This window comes from Podarcis vaucheri (genome assembly GCF_965113315.1).
Source record: "Podarcis vaucheri genome assembly, chromosome: 6".
Classification (NCBI taxonomy): Eukaryota; Metazoa; Chordata; class Lepidosauria; order Squamata; family Lacertidae; genus Podarcis; species Podarcis vaucheri.
Window position 1 is genome coordinate 54,094,398 of NC_138764.1, and position 17,508 is coordinate 54,111,905.

General features: G+C 43.2%; 1 protein-coding gene and 1 long non-coding RNA gene across 4 annotated transcripts in view; one reads left to right on the forward strand and one right to left on the reverse strand.

Moving 5' to 3' along the window:
• Positions 1 to 8,345: 8,345 nt before the first annotated feature.
• LOC309534573 lies at positions 8,346 to 14,750 on the reverse strand. Its single transcript, XR_014220788.1, has 3 exons — positions 14,625 to 14,750; positions 10,023 to 10,107; positions 8,346 to 9,200 (listed from the first exon to the last, which is right to left on the reverse strand). It is a non-coding gene; the product is annotated as an uncharacterized lncRNA (long non-coding RNA).
• Positions 14,751 to 15,688: 938 nt separating this feature from the next.
• The window catches only part of LOC309534522 (phosphatidylinositol 3-kinase regulatory subunit gamma), a 246,006-nt gene continuing 244,186 nt past the window's right edge, over positions 15,689 to 17,508 (forward strand). The window contains exons 1-2 of one of the 3 annotated variants that reach the window (XM_082226732.1): positions 15,689 to 15,842; positions 16,540 to 17,279. In XM_082226732.1, coding sequence (XP_082082858.1) covers positions 16,961 to 17,279 — 319 coding nt within the window. In that variant the 5' untranslated portion in view covers positions 15,689 to 15,842; positions 16,540 to 16,960. The remainder of the gene's footprint in view (positions 15,843 to 16,539; positions 17,280 to 17,508) is intronic. The other 2 variants (XM_082226730.1, XM_082226731.1) reach the window with 2 other exon arrangements.

The following is a 17,508-nucleotide window of genomic DNA, read 5'->3' on the forward strand; positions in this document are numbered from 1 at the left end:
GGGGCATAACATGTGTATATTAGGGAAAGTATGAGAAAAAAGCATCCATTTGAGCACATGACCAAAGGTGTATTTAATTAAGGGAAATAGCTCGCAAAAATGTGTATATTGAGAGGAAATGTGACTAAAATGCTGCCACTTTGGGGTGAGAAAGAAAGAAAGAAAGAAAGAAAGAAAGAAAGAAAGAAAGAAACAGATACAGAAATGTTGGGAACTGAACTTAATTAAGACCGGAAACGTAAGGAACTGAATTTGACAAATTCAGCAGTTGCTACTACAGGCCTTTGATCTAAATGGGAAGTGTATTCCAAAATTGCCCTAGGGCAGTTTTTACTCTAAAATAAAAGCTAAATTAAACACACCTGTCATCTATAGTTTGACCCCTGAGCCTAAGGTGATCAGGGATCTACTGCCCTTAGAGAGCTATCCACCCTTTATGGGTGTCTATGCTCAACACATGGATGTCAAGGAGTGGAGCAACAGTAGAGCCCTGGAACACCTTCAATCACGTGGAGCCCCTTCATGCAGTTAGTGCACAAAGAGTCTCGTAAACATGAACAAGGCCATTGGAGGTAATGAATCTGGTGCTCCTGAAAGGTGACCCAGGTCTTCTACATAGTTGTTCTGTCTCTGTACTCATCCCTTACCAGACTCAGATACATGTCTGTAGATCACACTGTATGCAGGCTTAACACACACACACACCCCTTTTAACACTGTGTCCACGTCCATTCATTCAAAACTACACTGACTTCCCTTTCCTATCATTTTCAGGCAGGTGGGAAGCCCTGGATATTCTGTCTCTTCCCAATCAAGTAATTCCCCACCTGAGGTTGGAACAGATACCCCAGTCCTATAGCAGTTCATCTCCCACCCTTTTGGCCAGATAGCCTTGGCTCTCCCCGGGTTGACTTTATACAGCCTTCCTTTTGCAACACATCCCATTGCTACTGGACTACTGTATACAAAGTGCTAGTTACAGAATTCAGAAGTGCAGAGGGGTTTTGCAAAATGAAGGCAGTCAGGCTGTGGTTATTGTGAGAATCTCATTACTCACCTACCCAACTGAACCAGCTCATGCCGTCGCCTGATGCAAGGCTCCTGCACGGCTAATAAGGAGAAAGGGTTTCATTAGGAATTCTGATTCTTCCAGCCTTTTAAATTACAGCCTGCTGTCGAGTTCTGCTTTCTGTTTCAAATTCCTTTACACATCCAGTTTCACTTTACTGGAAAGGGGTGGTTTTGTTTTACATGACTATTTTCTGGCATGAAGATCTAGGTAAGTCAACTAACTACAAGTACTTTATCAGCCAATAGGTGTAATATAGCCACTGATGCAGTATAGTCTATTAAGCACACAGAATCTCTCAATATGTTCCAAGCATGTAAACAAAAAAAAAAAAAAAAAAAAACCCCACCCATTCTTAACCATTCTGAAAACTGGCAAGTGTTGCTTTCAGGTGAAGCAGAACAGGTTGTGGGTAAATTAATGCACAAGAAACCCACTCACTGCATTTGAAAAAGAAAAATAACGTCAAAAGGCAATTCATCATTTTTGAGCCCATTTCTCACAAATGAACTTACTAGGTAACTTCCTAACTTAAATGTTTCCACTGTCAACAAGTTGAAAGTTAACTTCGTTTCATTTCAAAGACTGTTTAAACTAAATTTATCTAGCTAAAAACATCATCATTAATCTTTCCAATGGCTGTCACCATCCAGTGAGAGGGGACGGAGGGAGGGCTTCTTCCTTTCACTCTTCCAGTTCCAGCAGATGGCACTGAAATATATAGGAAAAAGAGCCCATTTATGTTCCTGTGGTGCTGGTGTTATTTTAGCTTCCCTTTCATATAGCTGGACAGCAGGCAAGACTCCAAATGTGGTTTGCAGAACTTTGAAATGAATTGAGCCTCACTGGATTTTAGGAGGACACACGGAAGGAAGTGGTATTTATTTGCTGACCACAGTTTGAGGGAAAAACCTGCTGAACAAGACATCTGAGGTGGTGAATGGAACTGTAAAATGAAGAGAAAGTAGTAGTTTCAGGAAGGATAGCCAACCTACTCAATGAAAGACACTTTGCTGACTATTTCATCAAACAGTCCAGATTTTGGAAGATTTGCACTTCCAACTTAACGAATGCGTGTTTCATGCCAGCTGATACAACTTGTCAGGCTTGAAACTATTGTGCTTAATTGAAGCTCAATGCATGGAGATCCTGGCATTTCAAGATTTATGAAGGCCACACAGGACCACACTTACCCTTAGCATGTGAACTGTTGTCAGATCAGATAGAATTCAGGTTGCCATGGGTCGGTCTACCCAGAGATTTGCAGGTGCCAAAAATCTGCATCACACCACACCCTCCTCTCCCCCACCCCAACAACTGTGCAAATTGTGATTGGAATATCTGAATTCTCTTCTTCTCTTTGAGAGTTTCCCACCCTCTATAGAAATCATGGAGGTTGCCCTATTCTCTGCCTTCTTCCTGCTGTGGTCAGCAACCATGGAAACCTAGGTGGGTCTCACCCAAATGGTTTGAAATGGAAGGTATTCTGTTTTTTTGTTTCCTGATAAGTAAGTGGCACCTAGTTAAACTGTGTTTTGTTTTTGTTTTGTTTTTTATAATAATAAAAAAATAGTTTCCCACTTCTCAATCTCTCTCTGCTTGGCTCTTCAATAAATGTCCTTATTTTGAACAGAGCAGCTAAACCAATTACCTTAACAAAGGAACTGGTTTGACTGCTTCACAGAATTCCCTTTGATAGATTCTAACGTCTCAGATACAGGATCATAGATGTGAGAAGGGGCACAGGGGTATCTTCCAGACTGAGCCCCCCCCCCAATCCTATAACAATATATTTCAGACATATTGATACATGCCAGCTTTTCCTGCAACAAAATGTATTCCCCTTATTTCACATGATTTAATGGCAATTATTAATTCTCCTGAATTAACAAGGCTCTGGATAGTTATTTTCATTCAGCTATTTGGCATCAAATGCTTGTATTGCACAATTCTTGGCTTGCAGGGGATTGGAGCAGATGATCCTCAGGGTTCCGTCTAACTCTCAGGTTCTATGAATAACTAAGATATTTGGAAAAGGCATTCTTTCCAACAAAATATCTCTCTCTCTCTCTCTCTCTCTCTCTCACACACACACACACACACACACACACACACACCACAGGATCTGGATGGATAAGATTAATAATTTCTACTTTCACATGCAACCAACATTTTTTCTTGTACAAAAAAGGTTGAGCTCTGTTTTCCAATAAGCCTCTAAGAAGCGGGAAAGAACAATGGATTAATCAAAAGCGACTCCAGACAAAAACGGAGACACTGTTTTGAAAACACAGGCTCAGACTGAATAGTCCTCGTATGCTCTCTCTTGTTGTGAATGTCTGCATTTCTGTGATGAGAATTCAGCCAAAGGAAAATGAACCTGGCACAAATGTTAATTATAACAATTCGGAGGAAGATGAAAATTATAAAAGCTGAGCTTAGCCAAAGAGAGCAACAATTGCATTTTGGAAACAATGGGTTGTCTGGGAACAGATGAGAGATGGAACAAGAAGATACCCACAGCAGACAGAGGCAGCTGTGCTGGCACGCTTGCTACCCAGACTAGCCCAGAAAGAGAGGCAGTGTGGAATATTTGAACCTCCCAAGAGCCAAGGTCATATTTGGCAAGTTCTGTGCCATAATCTGCAAAGCAGTTCTTGTAACTGGTAGCTTTATTTTATTCAGCTTTACTTTTCTTTTTTAAAATGCCCTTTCTCAGTTTTCCCTCCTGTTGGGGCTGCAGTCTGAGGTGAACAGGGAAGCAGGAGGTGTACGATGAAGCCGGGACTGAAGAAATCTTATACCAGAACACTGCAGGGTTCAGGAAGACCCCAGGAAGACTCCAGCAAAGCTAGGCCACAACAAAGCTAGGCCCTTGTAGTCTGTTCTATCCAAGACGCTTTTATTTTATTTTATCTATTATTACATTTATATCTCATCTTTCCTCCAAGGAGCTCAAGGTAGCATATACAGTATTCCCTCTCCCTTTTCCAACTTCCACAACTCTGTGAGATAGGTTTGATTGAACTGGCCCAAGGTGAGCTTCATGGCTATGGGGGGATTTGAACCCTGGTTTCCCAGCTCCTGGTGCTCCACTCTAACCACTCCGCCACACTATGACCAGCTCGGGATGGAACAACTCCCACACTATGAAAGGTTATGGCATTTGGGACTGTTAGAGAAATGATGAGTAAGAGTTGGCGGGGTAGTAGTTTGTTAAATTATGCATAGAAAAGTGGACAGAGAAAAGTTTTTCACCTTCTCTCATAGCACTAGAACTCGGGGACGTCCAGTGAAGCTGAATGATTCAGGACACATAATAGAACAGGCTATCCATAGTCACTAGCCACAATGGCTACATTATACATCCACTATGCCTCCAATATGCCTCTTGAATGAATACCAGTGGGCAGAGTGCTATTGTGCTTGTGGGTTTCCTGCAGGCATCTGATTGGCCACTGTGAGAACAGGAAGCTGACTGGACGGGCCACTGGCCTGATTCAGCAATTTCTACTTAGGTTGCTGCATTAACTAGACAGGAGGTCACTTCATGTCTTGCTCCCAGAGACAACCAGACAGCCTCTGACAGCTTCAGTATGCAAGTCTGAAATTCTCCTGCTCATACAGTTGAACACTACATACACATACTGTATAATAACTCCTAAGCCCTATCTAGCATTTGCAAATAAACAATAGCTCACCAAATCAGCAGTCCTTTCTGGGAGACCGAGCAGATCTCCACAGGGTCTCAGCTTCAGTCTAACATGGTCATACTTCTCTCTCTTTCTCATGTGAAGAACAAGGGATTTAAATACCTTTCAGTCCAGCTTGTTGACCTGTCCAGTCTAGCTATCTAAACTGTTACATAAGATATTCTGGTTCAGACACTGCAGGGCAAAGACCCAAACATTATACTCCTTCTTTAATTACATCCTTCTTTAATAAAAGTACCACCACCTCACACCCAATTTGATCAAATACATAAAACAACAAGTTTTACGACCAATGAAAACATGATCTTATAAGTAATTATAAGACGGCTTCCTACTGATGAAAACTAGTTAGAAGTTTACAAATGAAACTGGCCACAATTCTCCTTCCCAGTCAAAGCTGCAGCTTCTGCCACCAATCTGTAGCAAAAAGATAAGGAGCTGGTCCCTGTAAACAGCAGCTCCTCTTGAGTAGTTGCCATACTGATTATGTTACAGAAGACGCAGTTTCTCAAAAATATAACAGTACTGTGCATGGACCCTTAAGCCACTGAAGATTGATGTGCTGCATCTGGACATCAGTAGCAGCTCAATAATTAATAACAGCTTTCCTTCCCCCTGCTGATCTAAAAAAAAGCATTGAAGTGGAGGAACTCTAAGTCTTAAGAATTTTGTGAAGGAAGGAATATTTGGTGTTTCTTCCTGTGCATCCCCACCCCTTTGGTCTTTCATGGAATAAGATGATACAACATGCACACTCTTCCTCCTCCCACAAGCTGTTCATATCTGTGCAGTTTCAATAGTGTCAGATTTGTTTCTATTTGTGTAGACACCAGAAGGAAATGACAGGTCATTGACAAAGGTATGAACACCTTTGCAAATGTGTTCACACCTGGCTAGAAGTCTAAGGACTCCAATATTGGTGTGAAGCTCGTTTGAGAAACAGTGCGTATTTTATAACAAAGTACAGGGTAGTTTAGCATTTTGGATAATGTCATGTGAACACGAATTAAAAACCCAGCACTGGAAATGCATAGTAAACGGGAGTGTGAACACAGCATTGACTGCAGCAGCCCAGGTCCTCTGTACTGCTCTGTAACCTCATGACTCCAGGTATTCTCATGCTGCATTCAGTGGCTTGTCTAACTGCTGTTTTTGTAATGTCTGCAAGAATACTGAGAAGCTGCTGCAGGCACTCGGGGGGGGGGGCTTAAACTAGCACACACCAGTTATTTGCAATATGGCCAGTTTCACTGTGATTTACAACACACAGCTGCTTTTCCTGGCGAGTTAAGTCAAATTAATCCAGACTTTGCTACTTGGTGGTTAAGAAGCAAAGAAAGGCACTGTGCTCCACAGATTGGGGCACAAATTAGGCAAGGGGAATAGTTGTTTAACATCTCTCCTATGGGTGAGGTATGAAAATATCTTGAAATAGCATTAATTATGAGTAATAAGAAGAAGGGTTTGGATTTGATATCCTGCTTTATCACTACCCAAAGGAGTCTCAAAGCGGGTAACAATCTCCTTTTCCCTTCCTCCACCACAACAAACACTCTGTGAGGTAAGTGAGGCTGAGAGACTTCAGAGAAGTGTGACTGGCCCAAGGTCACCCAGTAACTGCATGTGGAGGAGCGGAGATTCACCAGATTACAAATCTACTGCTGTTAACCACTACACCACACTGGCTCTGGGGAGTAAGGGGGGGGGATGCAAGGCCCCTTTTCATGACCATATCTCTCTGTGTGGACATGTGGCTTTTCATCAGCTTCAGCCATGAGAACACTGACAGTACTACCCACACAAGCCACTGTAGACCAGGCTGCTCAGCAAGCCATTCTCACAGTGTTCTGTAAAGAAGAATCCATATTGACTTTGGTGCACATTGGTGCATGACCAGTTTGAAACATGTCAACAGGCTAGCATGACTTTTGCAGCCCTGAAATGAAGCTGGAGATCTGACATGAGGGAGCAAATAAACTAGGACATCTTCCACTAACCATAGTCCAAATAATGAATCCATGATAACTGGAACATTTTGGTTTTTTGAGCTTCATATAATTAGGCTCACCAGTACAAAGGTATTCTGCAGCCCCAGTATTGAAGTCCAGCTCTTGAGAACGCCAATCTCACCTTCTGGACCATTACAGAATCAAGCAAATCCTATTTTTTCCTATGATACACTGGGTCTCAAACCTACCTGACAGATGAAGTCCCATCTCTCAACCCTGGAAACCTTTACTCCAGGTATATATGCAAGTGTTTATTGTGTGATTACTCCATAGTAGTGGTTGTAGTTGTGGCAAGCTGTTCTGGAAAAGCATGAATATTTTATTTTTATTTTTACATTCCATGAACTAACTGGGATTGCTCCCTTCCTGCAACTTGAGTCATGGTACTGCAAGCCACTGAGAGGCTCAGAAGGAAGAGTCATGCTCCTTTCCTAAACTCTTCCACACTCTGCTAGCACGTGTCAGGAAACTGACCAAGGCAATTTCCATTTCAAACCTGGGCTAGAAGCCAGTTTATGAAGTACTGTATTACTTAAACACATTCTAGGTTGCATATTGCAGGGGTCAGGGAACCCCAGGGATCAACAAGTGTCAACTTGAGATAAACAGTCTTTCTTTTTTAGTTTAGCTCTCTGTCCTCAGATGGAAAGCAAGTCTGTTAATGTTACAGCCCATATTAATTTAGAAAACACCGTTGCATCCAGTGTTGGTCATTCTCTCAATCTCATTGAAACAGAATTGCTGTTTCCTTCTTTCTCCCCTTTCTGTGAAGAGTGTGCAGGGAAGAAAAGATAAAGATCTGTGCTTTCTCACCTCTGCAATGTGATGGTTCAGTTTCTACCTTCCCCTATACATTACATCAGGTCTACGTGCCCTGCTGCAGCGAAACATTTATGGTGTTCAAACACACTAAGCCTTCCAAATGGAAAAATCAATTGGTGTGATAAATGGTTCTTGGCTGGGTGAATCTAATGAGCGAGTGACAGGTGTTACAGGAGGATTACTTTTACACATTTTCCAGGGCCAACTTAGCCATTCACTTACCATCTTGTCCCAGATGAACTGAATTTATACAACATGGATTTTCCCTTGAACAGCTTTGCTATGGATCTGTAACATATTGAGAAGTAAAGCAGTTGCAGAAGCAATACTTTATTAATTATTAAAACACCAAAATGAAATAAATAGCTTGCAGTACAGCTTGAGCAGACAAGGAGTTTTGACTGCTACAGCTAAACGTTTGTTCAGCACCTACAGTGTGCTAGGCTTCTTGGCTGTTAGTGTCCCTGAGCTAAATTGAAAGACAGATTTCAGGAAGCATACACCTACATTGCAGTGACCAAATATCTTGTTAACATATTACTTATAATGCAACTGTCTTTTCTTTTTTAAAGCAAGTAATTCATCCCAGTCACGTCACAGGAATGAAGTAAGGAAACTGTGTGCTCGCCTGTTGCAAATTAGAAAAAAAGAATTCATAACACATCTATTAGCCTCTGCAAGAACAACTATTGCTAGGACATGGAAATCATTACAAGTATTAACTATGGGCCAGTGGTATCATGCAATTTGGCAAATAGCATTATTGGAAAAACTGACACAAAAATTAAAAATAGAAAAGGAGTACAACAATTTTCATGCAGTCTGGTGTGACTTTATTGATTACACAAATAATGAGGCATATGGTAGTACAGTACACATAGATTACAGCATGGCCTGGAATGCATGAAGTACATGTTTTATTTTCTCTTCAGTCCTTTCCTCCCCCTCCTTCCTATAAATTCTAAATAAGTAAAATACCTTTTATTTATGGCCACCAATCTAAGCAATACATTTCACTATACATCATTTCATATCTGTAATAATTTTGTATTTATGCTTCGACACAACGTTGTCAAAATATTCAGAAATCTTTATCTGTGTGTTGTTGCCAGTCCAGTCAGCTTTTTGTGCATGGAATGGGAAGGAGCACACCATTTTGTTCTTTACTTCAGACGGCAAAATGTCTTGGGCCAGCCATTTTGACAACTTTCATTATATCCATGTGGTGCAAATACATTCGTATTCTGCTCTTGTCTCTGAACATTTAGCCATGCAGCTTGTTATTTATGACGACACAAATAATAGCAAAAGTAACATTTAATTTTGACCATTTAAAAATAAGTACCTTTACGTTTGTTTTTAAAGTGACAACTTACAGGTTAATTTACATGCTCTGTTGGCCTAAACTGCATCCATAGATACAAGGAGACAAGGGTGTGTGTGGAACAAAGTGTTCCTCATGGTCATCATAGGCAATATCAGGACACTTTGGGGGAAACTGTTGCCCAAGAGCCACTGTTCTCTCCTGTCATTCTGAGTGCCTGAAGATAATTTCTGAAAGAGCACTTTCATCTACCTGCCATATCTCTGAATTGAAAAAGGGAACAAAAGCTCTGAAGGAGAAGCCAACAGAATTGTATTTGCCATGGCATTAAAGCAGCTCCTCTTACCCAGGATGCCTGAGAGCTTAATCAGTTGCAAGCCAAGCAAGAGAAACTCCACATGAATGCAAAAGGATAGATGAATCTTCTTTAAAGAGGCTAGAGGATTATTCTCCCATTTTTCTCTGCAGATTCTGAATACCCACTAATGTAAGCCACAGGAACTTAAATCGGAACATTTTGTGCCAGCCTGAAATGTGCAGCTTGATCACAACCAACAGCCATAATCAGATGCCACATAATAAACCAGAGACCTGGAACTTTTGTTCCTAGCTCTTATTATAATAGAAATAGACTTGATGTGTAGTATCAGTACAGTGGTACCTCGGGTTAAGTACTTAATTTGTTCCGGAGGTCTGTTCTTAACCTGAAACTGTTCTTAACAAAGAACAGTTCTTAATAAAGCACCAGTTCTTAATAAAGCACCACTTTAGCTAATGGGGCCTCCGGCTGCCACCGCGCCGCCGGAGCACAATTTCTGTTCTCATCCTGAAGCAAAGTTCTTAACCTGAAGCACTATTTCTGGGTTAGCGGAGTCTGTAACCTGAAGCGTCTGTAACCTGAGGTACCAGTGTATATTCATTTATATTCACACTCCCTCCAGGTGCCATAGGAGCCAAGGGGGCTTTGCCACCTCATAAAATATTTGAGGTGGCTGTGTCCGTCCGTCCCCAAGTTGATGGGCATTGCCATTCAAATGGTGTGTGCGCACCACATCATGTGATTGATTATGTGGGGTGGGGCTTACCTGCCGCCCATATTTTATTCAAGTTGGCATCTCTGCCAGGTGCCTTAAGGCAGCTTACGCGGTCCAGGTGCTTCCTAATTTGTTCCTAATAAAAGAGATGAAAAGTAATGTTCCAGAAATCAGTTCTGATAGACAACTAAGCCACTCATGGGGTTACAGGGATTACTTGCAGCCCACTTTCACAATCTGTCTGTTGCCTACTCCTACTGTTCAGATATAATGAAAGAGAAACTCTCCTTTTTGCAGTATTTGAAGGTTAGCTCACACTGAGCTAAACAAAAAACATGTCATTAACTGGAGGGGAAATTGAATTTCAAAGATAGGCATATTAAGAAGAAAAATATACTGTTGTCAAAGGTTATATATAACAATTTGAGGAACCATACGAAATTGATAGGCAACAAAATATGCCAGAAGAGATGTTGCATTTTTTTGGATCAGTAAAGGTTCTTGGGTTTCAAATAGCTTCAAAATTAGTATTAAATGGCTTCAAAATGACATTTATCTACATGGGAATATTAAAAAAAATATCCACAGGTGGTAATAAGAAGGCTAGTAAATAATGGTGGTAGGCATGACTAATGAACTCTTTTTCCTACAGATGCCTTTACATTCATTGGCTTATTGAACCCTGTAGCTTTGTAAAACCCATCACACATATTCATGATTAAGAGACAATATTATATATTTCAACTCCAGCAAGAAGCATGAAAGAATGAATTTGGAAAGAAAGGAAAACAGAATTACTTACTAAGATCAGGAATCACTAGTTGTTAGGCAAGCTAATCACATAATAATAATAATAATAAATGTGGATTTTGATACCACGAGGAATGGATGATCACCAGTAACAGAATATTTGGTAAATAAATTGCTAGTCTCAAATGATGAATACCATTTCATATAGAAATGAAGAATAAAGTCAATAATAAATAAATAGAGGATGCATGTCAATGCATGCAGCTAAATAAATAAATAAATAAATAAATAATTTGTTATTTATACCCTGCCCATCTGGCTGGGTTTCCCCAGCCACTCTGGGCAGCTTCCAACAAAATATTAAAATACAATGCAATATTAAAATTGTATTTTAAAATATTAAAATACAACATTAAAATCTCCTGCACTGTGCATAGGAGAGCTGTGTTAAATCCTATGGCATACATTTGAGACTCCAGTTAAAAGATGTCATTTGGTCCACAGGACAGAGTGTTTACTATATACCTATTACACTATGTGCCAGTGTTAGAATGCTGTTCTTTGTTGAAATGACTTTGGACTATATTTTTTTGGTTACCTTCACTTAAATAACCACAAATAACCACAACCGTAAAAACTGGTTGTGCAATTTGACATGGGGGAAGGACTCACTGTCCCTTCCTTGACTCCTCTCAGTCAAGGAGTGAGCTGCTCTTACAACAGGATGGGCCTTCCAGTAATAGGTACATCTAATATGGTGCTAATACCTGCTCTGGGATTGCAAACCTTGATGCATGTGGTTGCTAAGATACACTTAATGTTCCTTAGAAGATTCACTATCAAACCAGACCTCTGGGTAATTTCATCCCATTCTGGTACACTCTGCTCTGGTTGGGAGTGCTAATAAATAAGTAGCAACTTTAACATTGCTTCGCTTTCAAGAGGAAAAAGGCCCTCCACACCAGGTGAAGGAGCTGTAAAGATGAATATACCTAATTAACTCAAGGCTGAAAGAAAATGGAACACAAATAAATGAGGCCTTCTTCTCTGGGCCAATGCTGGTTTTAAAAGCAATGCCTTATCAAAAGCTGTATTAAGATAAAAATCGTAATTACATTGGTACCTTGGTTACGAACTTAATTCGTTCCAGAGGTCCGTTCTTAACCCGAAACCGTTCTTAACCTGAGGTACCACTTTAGCTAATAGGGCCTCCCAATGCCACCACTGTGCTGCCACCATGCGATTTCTGTTCTCATCCGGGGGGAAAGTTCTTAATCCGAGGTCCTACTTCCGGGTTAGTGGAGTCTGTAACCCGAAGTGTTCGTAACCCGAGGTGTTTGTAACCCAAGGTACCACTGTACCAGACACCTCTTGATTAATAAACCATTGCCCCAAATACAATTTTACCAGAAGTTGTTAGCTCTTGCAGGTTTCTGGAAAGGGTGTTGGTGGAGGGATTTGGTGTACAACCTAGTGTAGCACATCACCTGTGTGCAGGTTAGGCATATAGGAAGCTGCCTTCTACAGTGGTACCCTGGGTTACAAACACCTCAGGTTAGAAGCACTTCAGGTTACAGACTCCGCTAACCTGGAAGTAGTACCTCAGATTAAGAACTTTACCTCAGGATGAGAACAGAAATTACGCGCCGGTGGCGCGGCAGCAGTGGGAGGCCCCATTAGCTAAAGTGGTACATCAGGTTAAGAACAGTTTCAGGTTAATAATGGACCTCCGGAACGAATTAACTTCGTAACCAGAGGTACCACTGTACTGACCATTGGGTGGAAGTACTACATGGCTCCCCAATCATCCCTTCCCTCTGACATCCGCGTGCTGAGTGTGGATATCCGTATAAGAAAAGCCTATCTGTGCAGTGTAGATATAGCGAGTGAAAGCAGCTTAGGTGTTAGACCTTTTCTGTACTGTCCATTAGTCTGGAAATTCATCACAGTGAAAATGAGACATGGGCAATTTTCTCTCTAGCTGGCACGTTGCAAAATAAATTGGGTTGTTGGCTTTTGTTTTGTTTTTTCATGGCAGTTTAAATCCAGTAAGTCTTTGTTCATTCTGTCCAACTATAACGTATGGAAATACAAGGGATGTCTCATTTGTTATTCCAAATGTTAAGTTGTTAAAAGACATGCTGGCACTGAAAATTACTCTTTCAGTTCCAACATTATTCACTTGTAAGGAGCCCCTGGGATTAATTGACACCATAATCTCTTCTTGCTCAGGTCTTTCTTTCTCAACCAGAATTTAAAATAATAATAATAAAGGTCCTTGTCAAGGGTCTGACAGTAAAAAGACTAAAGGGGGTGGGATTGGAGAATGGCAAATGTGTGCTCATTCATCCTTGCTTTCTCTACCACCTGCATTCTAATAACCATTCAGAAAAATAATAAAAAATAAATAATAAATAAAGCTGCTCAGAGGTTTCAAGCTGCAATGTCAAACATCAGCAAAAGTGGGAGGAAATGTAGTCCATCTGAAGGGCCACAAATTCCACATCACTGGCCAAAGCAGCACCTCCCCACCCACGTCCAATTCATTCCAGTTACAGTGGTACCTCAGGTTACAGACGCTTCAGGTTGCAAACTCCACTAATCCAGAAATAGTACCTCGGGTTAAGGACTTTGCTTCAAGATGAGAACAGAAATCATGTGGCAGCAGTGGGAGGCCCCATTAGCTAAAGTGATACCTCAGGTTAAGAACAGTTTCAGGTTAAGAACGGACCTCCAGAACGAATTAAGTTCTTAACCCGAGGTACCACTGTAGTATTATTTTCAAACTTGCTCAACAGTTGCATAGTAGCAGGGTTGGGCTGGAAGCAGTGCAGGCTGCGTGGATCTGAATGGTTGCCTCCTTCAGTATGAGAATAGTGCTGTCAACTTTGTTAATTTTACTCACATGCTGAAATGTAAAAGAACTCATTCCTTTCCCACTACCAAATTGTGCAGCTAAAGAGGAACAGGGAAGTAGCTACAATCTGTCATCTAAATCCTGGAGAAGTATGCTTTTAAATTTAGTTTTCTAAGTTACTGATTTTCAAAGTCTTACTTTTATTATAAGGAGGTAAGGCTGGGCGTCGACATCACCTTGCCGACAAAGGTCCGCATTGTTAAAGCTATGGTTTTCCCAGTAGTGATGTATGGAAGTGAGAGCTGGACCATAAAGAAGGCTGATCGCCGAAGAATTGATGCTTTTGAATTATGGTGCTGGAGGAGACTCACTGGAAGGACAGATCCTGAAGCTGAGACTCCAATACTTTGGCCACCTCATGAGAAGAGAAGACTCCCTGGAAAAGACCCTGATGTTGGGAAAGATGGAGGGCACAAGGAGAAGGGGACGACAGAGGACAAGATGGTTGGACAGTGTTCTTGGAGCTACCAGCATGAGTTTAACCAAACTGCGGGAGGCAGTGGAAGACAGGAGTGCCTGGCGTGCTCTGGTCCATGGGGTCACGAAGAGTCGGACATGACTAAATGACTAAACAACAAAAAGGCTGGGTGTGTGCAGGCAGTGATGTGGCCAAAGCCCTGAGAGCAAATGGGGCAAATATTGTTGGTTTCATCCAGCCTTCTTTCCTTTCCCACTAAATCTGCAGAGGGGGGAACCTGTGGTCCTCCAGATGTTGCCCATTATCCCTGGCCCAATAGCCATGATGGGTGGAGCTGGTGGGAAAAAGCCCAGAAGTATCTAGGGAGCTACAGGCTAGCCATCTCTGCATTAAGATAAACAGGGCACTGACCAATAAGTGGCTGGGGATGTGCTCTCTGTGCCTACAGCTTGTTCAGGACTGTTGCCCATCGGCGAATTTCTCCAAAAGCGCCCCCCCCCCGCATTTTCTGCTAAGATGCAGCGGCGTGACAAACAAACATTAAAAGCCTCTGAGGAAAGTGACAAGCCTGCCCAGTGAGAATTATATTACAGGAGCCCAAACATAGAATCGTAGAAGTGGAAGGGATCTTGGAGGGTCATCTAGCCCAACCCCCTGCTCCTCCGTGCAGAATCTGCAATGCAGGAGGGCTGCTGCCGGGAGGCTGTTCATCTCCCGCTTCTTATCTGGGGTAAACATACCCAATCTTATGCAAATAGGCTGCAACCCTTGGGGTTGCGGCAGTCCTCTGCACGCTTCCTTGAGAGTTAAGCACTGAAGCCCGACTTAAGGGAGCAGCCATACATTTTTAAATAGCAAACTTGATTGCTACTGCATTCATATTCGCCGTCACTTCCTACAGCAGTGCGGCATGCACACGTGCACATGTCTCTTATAACACCCGTTCACGAGTTCTCGGAATGAAAGGGTCAAGTTTCCCAGACGCGACTGTGCACAAATGCAGCTAATATCGCCCACGGGCTGCCTAGAATAACCCCCATTGCCGCGTGGCTTCCTGCCCCTAGAGCGCCCTCTTCCGCGCCGCTGAGCAAAGCACTTTTGTTCCACGGGATACGGACGATTCGCTCCCCACGTCCACTTCGTATCTATCCCCTTGCGCTCGCCCAGCCGACACTGGCGGGGCAGCGAATTAAAACGTCTGTCCGATGCACGTCCGTCCTTCCTTCCTTCCTTCCCTTTTCTCCCATTCTCTTTCCCAGCTTGAGACTTCATGTCACCACACAAACCTCCTTTTTCCTTACTCCCATTTTCTTTCCTTCCTCCCTTCTCCCCCCCCCCCCCCACTGCAGAGCTGCCTGGGCTCTCTACATTTCAGGCAACCGAGAGGTGTGCCCGCTGACATCACCAAATAAATCCTGCTCAGCAGTGCAGGGGTGTAAAATTGTTTTCAGGCAGGCAAAGGATGGCGGTGGTGGTGCACAGCGTCCGGTTGATACAACTGCCTCGGAATTACTATGCATAGAAACGGGGGGCGGGGGCGGAGAGAGGAGCTGCCCGCCGGCAACTTTGGGCCCCACCCTTCTTCCCGCTCCCCCGCTGCCTTTTGCTGGGGACATCCAGAGATTGCGGGCGGGACGCCGGGCGCCGTCCGCGGTCGGGAAGCGCGCCTGCTTTTTGTCCCCTCTGCCCTTCCCTCCAGGTTGCGGCAGCGGGCCAAGTTGTAACAGGTGACACGCATGGAACTACAGGGGTTCCGGTTCCCAGAGGCTTTAGTGCAGAGTTGCCTGTAAGTGGATGGGTAGAAGAGTATGCTTCAAAATGCACCCCCCCCCCCTGCGCGTGCGCCGCATCTTGCTCCTTTCTGTTGCTTAAACAGGCTGCGCTCAGGCGATTTTGGAGGGATGTGCGGGGAGGGTGGAAACTTTCGTTGAATGAGTCCCTGGACTGAGGTTTGCATGCTCCGCGTAGTAGCCTCATTTGCGCAGGATAGATTTGTTTTTTTTCTGGCCTCCCAGTTAAAACGCTTCTTCAAAATGCAGCGAGATGTTACCATTTGAGTTTGTTCTATGGGACCCTTGTTTGGGCTGTGGTCCAATAAACCTGTGGAGGTGTTGGTTGGGGTGGGGGAGCTTCTTTCAGGGGTTTATTTCGAAAGACGTTCTCTGCTTGCTCTTCGGTGATTGTAGGTTCTTCTCTCAAGCACGCTGAGCTTTTTGGGGTTGGGTCAGAGGTGGGAAAATGCATTTGCATCCTTACAAGGTTACCAGCTGGCCAGAAACAGGTGTTAAGAGACGGGGCCATCCTTCTCATGTGCCTTTAACAGCAGCTTCATCTGGCTTTTCACAGCCTGGTGTGGAGAAAAAATCATTTTCGGGTGATCCTCATGAAGCCATCCTTAAAAGGCACAGCTACAGAGACTGACTGAAAAGCTGGCAACTCGGTGTCTTTATGAAATCATTAATGTCACTGTCTTACTCTTACAGCAGAAGGCGCTGCCAAGGAATCTGCTGTTGATACCAGACTTGGAATCTGCAACTGCCTGAACAGAGAGAGGAGACCTGCCGGTTGTTGTTTTTTGGTTCTCTGCCTCATTAAGTTGTTCAGCTGGGAACTGGCGGTACTTGTAAAGATGACCGCAGATTGATGGCCGGAGTTTTGCAGACGGTTGAGCCCTCAGGTTTTGCTTGCTTCTGACATCATTCCTTTGTGAAACAAGGAGTTGTGCTCAGGGAGTTGAAACCAGGGGGAGCCAGTGGAAGGGCTACAAGTTTTTGCTTTTAAAAACCCAGGCAACTGCAGTTCTCTATCCCTAGTTACCTCCTTCCATCTTCTCCCAATGCCTGTGAGGATGCACACGACTGTCAACTTTTTGATGTAACTCAGGAGCCTCCCAGCTTTCTAGCCATGGCCTCAGTCGATGGATTGCAGTACCGTGCTCTTTATGAATATAAGAAGGATCGGGAGGAAGACCTGTCTCTCAGCCCCGGAGACCTGCTCACCGTCAGCAGGGCAGGGCATGCCTGTGTGGACTATAAGGAAGGGGATGAGAGAAACCCCCAAGGCTGGCTTAATGGCTTCAATGAACGTACCAAGGAATGGGGAGATTTCCCAGGCACTTACGTAGAGTACTTGGGTCCTGTGAGGATTGTGGCTGCCATGCCTAAATCAAGGCCCAGACCACTGCCACCAATGCCAACTGGGGCACCTTCCAGTAACATATGGGGTGAGTTCATATATATATATAAATATTTCAAATGAAGTGTTTCTGTATGAGGCATGAAATATAGTTTTCCAGAATTATGGCAGTATTTCCTAACTGTGTGTCCTTCTGCAGCAATTTGAAGAGGGCTGTGCTCTCTGACTAGTTGGCCTTGAGCCATGCACTGAAGTTCATAGGACTTTCTCAAGCTCTACTTCCGTTGTCTGTGCACATCACTCCATTAATGGGAGCA